The sequence below is a fragment of the Anneissia japonica genome, unplaced genomic scaffold (assembly GCF_011630105.1).
Source record: "Anneissia japonica isolate Jap-2015-1 unplaced genomic scaffold, ASM1163010v1 scaffold439_len473750_cov173, whole genome shotgun sequence".
In the NCBI taxonomy this organism is placed as follows: Eukaryota; Metazoa; Echinodermata; class Crinoidea; order Comatulida; family Comatulidae; genus Anneissia; species Anneissia japonica.
Window position 1 is genome coordinate 168,870 of NW_022691745.1, and position 9,302 is coordinate 178,171.

General features: G+C 30.0%; 1 protein-coding gene across 1 annotated transcript in view; it reads right to left on the minus strand.

Moving 5' to 3' along the window:
• LOC117100093 (matrilysin-like) overlaps positions 1-9,302 on the minus strand; it is a 14,644-nt gene that overhangs the window by 3,819 nt on the left and 1,523 nt on the right. The window contains exons 2-7 of the mRNA XM_033239646.1: positions 5,871-6,039; positions 4,743-5,038; positions 3,464-3,747; positions 3,104-3,262; positions 1,332-1,444; positions 375-531 (exon numbers count right to left, since the gene is read on the minus strand). Coding sequence (XP_033095537.1) covers positions 375-531; positions 1,332-1,444; positions 3,104-3,262; positions 3,464-3,747; positions 4,743-5,038; positions 5,871-6,008 — 1,147 coding nt within the window. The 5' untranslated portion in view covers positions 6,009-6,039. The remainder of the gene's footprint in view (positions 1-374; positions 532-1,331; positions 1,445-3,103; positions 3,263-3,463; positions 3,748-4,742; positions 5,039-5,870; positions 6,040-9,302) is intronic.

Sequence of the window (9,302 nt, forward strand, 5' to 3'; positions counted from 1 at the left end):
ATATATATATATATAGGCCTATATATATGTCTTCATTAATTATGCCTATACATTTAAAGCATTCATTTTTCGATCGATCTCATTCACTGTTTATATTCATCAATGCAATTTCATTTGTATTTCTCCTCCGCCTAGATTCTTTTTGCAAAATCATTTTGCTCATTGTAAGGAAACAAAATTGTGTTTTTATTTTTTCACCCTCATCTGATGATCTTCGAAAAAATATGTTAGCTGACCAAGGTATTAAACATTCTCGCCTCATCTATAGATATGTAGTTTTATCGTATCAAGGTTAGATTACGGTAGCTTAGGCCAAGTAAAATAGTAACAACAATAAAAAAGAAAGGTTAGATAATAATTATCTATCACCGTACCTTTGAAAAGTATTAGTATCCCATCTGACTTTCTCTTGTAGGCTGCATCGACTGGCCCAGGTACAGTCATTAAATCGTCAATATGATCTCCCTCTAATATATCCTTCGTTAAGACAGTTTGTCTTTTTCCTAGACGAATGCGCCAAAGTCGATCGCCCTAAAAGAAAAATAATTATCATTATCATTGTCATCGTCATCATCATCAGCACTATCGCCCGTGTATGTACTAACCCAGCCGTGTGCATAGCCTTATTGAGGGTGAATATTTTGCATAAAATTGTATATTTAACGTAATAATAATAATAAAAATAATAATAATAATAATAGGCCTAATAATAATAATAATAATAATAATAAATAATATTATTATTATTATTATTAAAAATAATTACAAATCAACAGACGTTTACTATACAAATTTAACACAAAATGTATTGACAAAAAAGATCGACGTTTCGTGTCCATCATGTACGAATTTTCAAGATCAAGTGATTAACAATATCTCATTACCATGGACTTGAAAAGTGATTACGGTATCTCAAAGCTAGAGTAATTAGTTTAGATTAAAAAATATAATAATAATAATGATGATAATAATAATAATACAGTAATTTTAAAAGTATATTATTATTATTATTACTATTTATTATTATTATTATTATTATTATTATTATTATTATTATTATTATTATAACTCATATAACAGTAACATACCGGTACTGACCCTTCATCGCTTTTTACTGGTTATTCTTTTTAGCCTACGCCGCATCAGAATTGTGTTTTTTGTTTTTTTTTTGCAATTCAATATCTTTATTCCACAAATAAACATACACCTTAAATTTCACATTTTTCCATTATTAATGGAAAATTATGCTAATTTTTTATTGATTAATTAAAACACAGTCCCACATTATTCACTGCTCAGAACTCAGAGAAAAATAAAAGAAAAATTTTTACCCTGAATGCAAGGAGAACAGAACCTAGATTCACCATCGCATCGAACCCTTTACTACAGGCATCCGGCTCCCTTACTGTGTACGTTGGCGGTGGATTCGGAAGTGTTTTTTTACCTACAAAATTTGAAATATATGAACAAAATGTTATACGACGACCTAATAATGTTTAAAATATCACAGAAGCAGAAATCAAGATTAGCACAGACAAGTCAACAACATTTTACAGTCTGTCAGTAGTTATATATGTTTATTCCTATTTTTGTTTTGTGTGTGTGTGTGTGTTTTTTTTTTTAATGTGAGACGTTGTCATTATGATCTGTAATTTAAAGCAATCAATATTAACAAATACAGTTTAACCCACATTAAGGGATACCTTCGGGAAAAGGAGAGCGTCCTTTTAATAGGGTATCTCCTGGAAATGAGTTGGTTATAGTGTTAAAATACTTTCTTTCATTCGTTTGTGGTTAAACAAAAAATATCCCTTTAATATGGATGTCCCCTTATAGGGTTTTTCCAAATGAGAGGTGTTACTGTATATAAACAAATAATAATAATAATAATAATAATAATAATAATAATAATAATAATAATAATAATAATAATAATAATAATAATAATAATAATAATAATTATTATTATTATTATTATTATTATTATAATAATAATAATAATAATAATAATAATAATAATAATTATTATTATTATTATTATTATTATTATTATTATTATTATTATTATTATACCTAAAAGAAATATTTAATATTGCTGGCTCATTACTACCGTGTTTTGAGTTGGTTCACCTTTAAAATAATTAATCCTTCTCTCAGTGTTAACATGTTGTAAGCATCGCTAAGCTGGATTAACACGTAGATTCATATGAATCCATTCAAATCAAGTGTATGCCTATCATTATTATGACGAAACGTGGTAGGGTAGTTCTCATTCTAATTCTATGAAGATACACAATGCTTTAACTAAGTTTGAATTCATCTTAGAGTACTGTGTATAATTAGTTTTCAACACATTAATTTTATCTATATAACTATATTATGTATACCTGAAGACGGTCAAAAAAAATACGCAGGCCGTGTATGGTCTGCGAAGCTTATGTATTCGCTCAATATAATAATGGAATCACTCGTCGTATTCAGGCACATTATTTTCTTGAGTGCTGCAGAGTACTCTCAAGAAAATAATGGAATCGTCAGCCGTATTCAGGCACATTTGCCGTATTCTACTGGTCGTTCTTCGTTAAACCACGCTCACCTGCGCAGTGGTAAAATCCTACTAAAAGAAGACGACCAGTTGAATACAAAACTTGTAAATACTCGACAAAACAAAATGGCTGCATAGTTACCACGATACACGCTACGTAATCAAGATTGCTTGGACATGTAGCAGTACGGGTTTTTCGTAAAAAAAATGTTTTCATTCAGTTTTTGAATTCTGTTAGCCTGCAATTATGTTTTGACTTGTGGGTAAATAGGCCTATTATAATTTTTATTATCTGAAATTTAATCTAAATTACATCAACGCAAATGTTGTTTCTAAACTGACCAATCGGCCGATTCCATTATTTTCTTTTGTGCTTTAGGGTAAAAACAAAATCGAATTTCCGCGACCTTGTTCTTTTGACATATTCGTCCGATTCCACTAAATTTTATGATGATCCATTCATATGTTTTTGCGTAATCATGCTAATATACAGACAGAAAGACAGACCGACAGACAACAGTGACTACATAACCTCCTTGGCGGAGATAACAACTTAACCATAAAGTTTTTGAATTCCTCTGACATCATCTATGGGTAGTCTATAAGCAGCAACGAATCCTTTGTAGTAAGGCGCCATCAGCGCTGAAGAGTCTTTAGAATGTGAAAGGCCAAGTGCGTGACCGATTTCGTGAGAAGCTACTTGAAAAAGGTTTATGCCTGGAGAAAAAAAAAATATTAGTAATATTATACCCTAATTTATGCAACGGTATTTATAATAGTTTGAAGCTTTAAAATAAATTGTTCCTTCATATAATAATACGAATTTCAATAGGCTTGGCGAAATTTCCTAAGCACCACTTTAAGAGATTATTTTCTCTTAAAGGATACACTACACAAGCACATACAGATCTTACATACCCTTGTCTGATTCGACTGTGAACGTTTCAGAGTCGTCGAAGTGCACATCTCCTCCTAGACCTCTCCATCCCGATGGCTGGAAAGCATGGGCTAGCGTGCCGCCTGGACCATCGAAAGGATAACGATCCATGTGCCTTATAGCTGTAAAATGGATTTCTATATCAACTGGCCCACTTTCCACTTTGTTAAAGACAAGTGATGAAACGTCTGACCATACGCGGAAAGCTCTTTCCACTGCGTCGTCGACTGCTTCTTTCGGGAGATCTTTCGTATACTCAAAAATCCTAATGATAGAAAGTATTAAGGCAAACATTTTTATATAGGTTCATCAGAGCTATATCACCTTGTACCTGTCTCTTATACACATCTAGATGTGTATAAGAGACAGACATTATTCACTGCTCAGAACTCAGAGAAAAATAAAAGAAAAATTTTTACCCTGAATGCAAGGAGAACAGAACCTAGATTCACCATCGCATCGAACCCTTTACTACAGGCATCCGGCTCCCTTACTGTGTACGTTGGCGGTGGATTCGGAAGTGTTTTTTTACCTACAAAATTTGAAATATATGAACAAAATGTTATACGACGACCTAATAATGTTTAAAATATCACAGAAGCAGAAATCAAGATTAGCACATATACACGATACATACATCACATGGTTTATTTGTTAATGTCTTGACCTTCAACAAAGTCATGTGCAGTTGAACCTATAAAAAGGTTTTTTTTTTTTAATGTTATACAATCCACAGACAACCATAAATTATTAACAACTGCTGGCTGAAACGTTTAAATAATAATTTAGCGCCCCCTACGTTTACAAACTGTTCCACATCATCCGTAACATATGTATTCTTAAATTTGTTAATCTATCGGATAAGAAGTGTTGATAATAGGAAAATAAATGAGCCACAGTAGATACTATTTGGCTTCAAATATGAATTCGAATGTAGATATTATTCAACATATTCTACACGGAAGCGTGGCAACGGTGTTCAAACTCATGCCATGTAATTTTTATTGGCGGTTATACAAACTAAAGAGATTTATTTTATTGCAATTTCAAATTTATGCTGGAAATTACACTTTTATATTTTAAATAAAGATAGGCAAGAATTACATTTTTAATTAGGGCATCATAACACTATAAGAATCAGTTGCATGATGTTTCTAGAATTGATTGATTGTTTAGTGTGTTTAGCTTTTAAGCGTTTCAGAACCATGTTGCGGTGGGTATGATGAGTATTGTATTGGTGATAAATGACGTCATTATCACCTGTATGTTAGTGTAGTCTTCCCCCATTTTCGGCCAGTAACGAATTCGTCTGGTTCGATAACACCACTACCAGAGCCCTCAACATCGTCTGCTTCACGTATGATGTCGGGAACTCCGCATCTTGCCGAACTCATCAGATTGTATGTTTCATCATCGACTTGGCCGCTTGGCTCCAACCCAGAAAATCGCTGCATTCTTTCCACTGCAGAGCGGAACGGGTCTGTATCTCCGGCTGTGATGTCATTAGGAGCTTCAGCTCTCTTGAAGTCCGAGTAGCCATATCTATCCAAAAAATCCTTTGAGTGATGTAGTAAAAGAATACTTTAATATAATTTTAATTTAATTGATATGTATATATTAATGTCATGTTTTAAATGTGTGTTTCAATACTTTATCTCTTTTATCAAGGATTCTTGAGTAAATATATTGGCTGATTGAGAATACATTTTTTTTAACTCACTGCCACTCTTTAGTAATATTTTAAATGAATAGACCTTTAATAATAATAATAATAATAATAATAATACAAATTAATAATAATAATAATAATAATAATAATAATAATAATAATAATAATAATAATAATAAAAATGATGGTGATGGTGATGATGATGAGGATAATGATAGTTATAATGATGATGCTGGTTGTGATGATGGTAATGATCGTTTTGAGCATGATGATGATGATAATAATAATAATAATAATAATAATAATAATAATAATAATAATAAAAGTGATGATAATGATGATGATGATGATGATGATGATAAAAAGTAGACCTACTGTACTAGTACTGTATACAGTACAAAATGTCAGCCCAACATTTAGTAAATGCAGGTCTCCCTCTAATTAAAGACCCCTCAAATTATACACCATCTCCTAGATACCACTTTCCTGTGGTCGCAAATTAACAAATGTCTTATCTTTATTATATGGTTATTAGGACCAAAGTTGTTAAAGACCATGGAAAATCCGGTCCCAAAAGTGGTAATTATTTGGAGGGAGACCTGTAGTTATGAATCGAAAGTAATTTCTTGATATTGATAAACCTGGATAATGTGGTCTTTAATTGGAGGGATTCCTGTAGTTTAAGTTAATAAAATAGGTAACATGTTCTAATATCTTACCTGGATTTTCTCTGATCGTTTATCGACCTTTACAGCACATGACACATGAAACACCAAAAGAAGCTCAGTTATCAAGAGTATTATCGCCTGCATCCTGTGTGTTATTGTCTTCCGTGAGCACTTCATCGCTTGTGTCATGTTGTCAGTCGAAGTACAGTACACACGTTTGCTACCAAATATAAATATTCGATACACGCGTTAACGTCTCTAGTTTTGTATCATTTCATATTCAGAAAAAAAAATTCTCCCTCACCAAAATCCTGTAGTGACACCTCATCAAATGCTGATTGCTAATATATGTACGATTTGATTGAGCTATTTATATCTGAGCGTTTTATAAAGAGGATACGCGCATCTGGGATTTATTATTATGTATAGATAATATGCCAATTTGCAAATACTTTCTAATTTTGAGATTTAAATGTTTAAAAGTCTACAAAGGTGTTTTTTTTCTTTATAGAGTACGTGTCATTTAGCAATTCTTGTATGGCCACAAGAAAAATCACTAAAGATGATCCTCTCATTCCTAAGACTAATTTAGAAATCTTTAAAACTACATTCAGCTAAAATGTTCCTTACATCTACAACTCTGTTCCACCGATTGTTCGTTCTGCCTTCTCTTTCTCTTCTTTCAAATCTACCCTAAGTTACATTACATCCAATCTTGTGTCCCTGTGACCATAAATTTTCTTTTTATTGCAATATATTTGAATATTGGTTTTGCTTTCTTTGTTTGTTTTTGTAAAGTAAATTATTTAAATTTTAATAAATCTCTTTATTATAAGATATTATTTAGTATGTAATTTTTAATTATTTTCTCATTAATTCTTGATTAATTTACTATATCAATTATTTTTCTCTTTAATGTGTCAATCTTAGTTTTTTCATTTTGTTACTTATTATTTGTATGTTTCCCTTAATTAAATTGTTATTTTTTAAACATTTCCTGATTTTTTCCCATTTTTATGTTTAAATTTAATTGATTTGTTCAAGTTAAACGTCTAGTTTAATTTTTATTCTTATGTCCAATTGATCAGTTCTGTTGAAATAAAAATAAATAAATACAGTAAATTGTAATATTACCCGTTTCTTTACCGAACCTACCTTATATAGTATACCGCCCTCTATATTATATACGACAAAATATTGAGGTATTATTTTACGTTGTGGTTAGTTACGTTGTAAAAAAAAATAAATATAGCAAAAATAAAAATTGCTATTAAAAGGTTCTATCCAATATGCATATCTACAACATATGAAAAATTAACGTTAATACAATATACATTGAAACCAGTTTTATTGGTAAATAGGGAACTATTGAATTTATAAGTGTATAATTATCACCTAAGGGTTTACATCCGCCCTATATCTAATCTTAACACACGCAGCGAATACTTCAATATTTAACAGAGTTTCACGTTAATATTATTTAGTGCTACAATATTTGTTATTTGTTTCTACCTTGCACACTACGAGAAGAGGAACCTAAAAAGGCTGAGAAGCAAATGTTGACATATAATATGATTGTTGTAATGGCAACATTAAAAGGGCGAGAAAAAAAAAAAAAAAAAAAAAAAAGAAACCTTCGTAACCGTTATGCAAGTTACAAGTAAACTAGTAACACGTTTTAATAACTGTTAGTCGACCTAATTTGCATTAATTAGCATACAGCAACCCTTCTTCCCTGCCCCACCTAACAAAAAAAAAAAAGAAAAAAAAAAGGAATCTCAACAAATCATAATGCTTTGAAGTATTCATTTAAAATAACCACTTAGTTATCAAATTTCAAAAAAAGTCATGAAAAAGAGTTTTTTTAATGATTTATTGATGGGTCTACAAATGTGTTAAATTTGCTGACAAAAACGTTAACGTTGTATGAAAAGACTATAGAATCAAAAAGCTAATTTTAATTTTAATTTTTTAATTTAAGTTAGATTTAATAACAGTAGATCCTAACAAAAAAAAAAAGAAAAAAAAAGGAATCTCAACAAATCATAATGCTTTGAAGTATTCATTTAAAATAACCACTTAGTTATCAAATTTCAAAAAAAGTCATGAAAAAGAGTTTTTTTAATGATTTATTGATGGGTCTACAAATGTGTTAAATTTGCTGACAAAAACGTTAACGTTGTATGAAAAGACTATAGAATCAAAAAGCTAATTTTAATTTTAATTTTTTAATTTAAGTTAGATTTAATAACAGTAGATCAATGCACAATCTGACGAGTAAGGTACTGCACATTTTTTCTCCCTTTTATGGGTGTATCCCATTATTTTATTTCAATCATCACAGAAAATGTCATTGCACATTTTGTAAAAGATTAAATTAATACAATTTTCATATTTTTTTACCCAGGGAATAAGTTAAGAAGTGTGTATATAATATATACACATATCATATATATTTTATGGGTGTATCCCATTATTTTATTTCAATCATCACAGAAAATGTCATTGCACATTTTGTAAAAGATTAAATTAATACAATTTTCATATTTTTTTACCCAGGGAATAAGTTAAGAAGTGTGTATATAATATATACACATATCATATATATTATATATGTATATATATATATATATATGTATGTATATATATATATATTATATATATACACAAACACACATATATATATATATATATATATATATATATATCATGCACACATTAAAATACAATTCCAATTTAATTATTAATTAGTAATGCACTCTCATTAAGATATAGAGCGTTTCATTTTTCAATTTTTTTTCTAAATGTAATGCTTTCTTCCTTTGAGTACTAATACTCTCGTGTAATGTAAAGAAGTACTATTTACATATTAAGAGTGCACATTATTTGTCATACTCTCAATGGTCCTATAAATGCTGTTTTCATTATACTTATTTAGCAGACGTTTGTATTATGTCTGAATATTACTACCATTAGAGCTTATTTGTTTGTGACATATTTTTTTGTGTGAGAGAATACAAGATTGAAAAAATATATATACAACCAATTAATGAAATGATAACATCAGCCAGCGTTGGCTTATCGATATGTGTTCCTCTGCTTTTGTTTTATCTTCTTTAAATTTTAAATTTTGGTTAGGATAGTCTATGGTTTGGTTAAGAAGAAGATGTTTCCAAGAACAGTTTTTATACGCTAGTCCGATTAATTATCGGATCTCTTATTGTTGTTTTTATTGTAGAAGATTGCTCGTTGACTTTCATACTATACCAAAGTTTTAATAGCACTGATGTACAGTAACAGTGGAAGTGGTAGTAGGCGTTAGTGAAAGAAATTACGTATACAATATTATATTTGGGGGAAAATTAAAACAGGGTCATTACCGGTATGCTTTTATAAACTGCAGCGTGCAGTATTAAGTATGGGACCGAATTCACCTATTTCAACAAATTGTATGCCCCTTTAAAGCGAATACGCTGATGACAT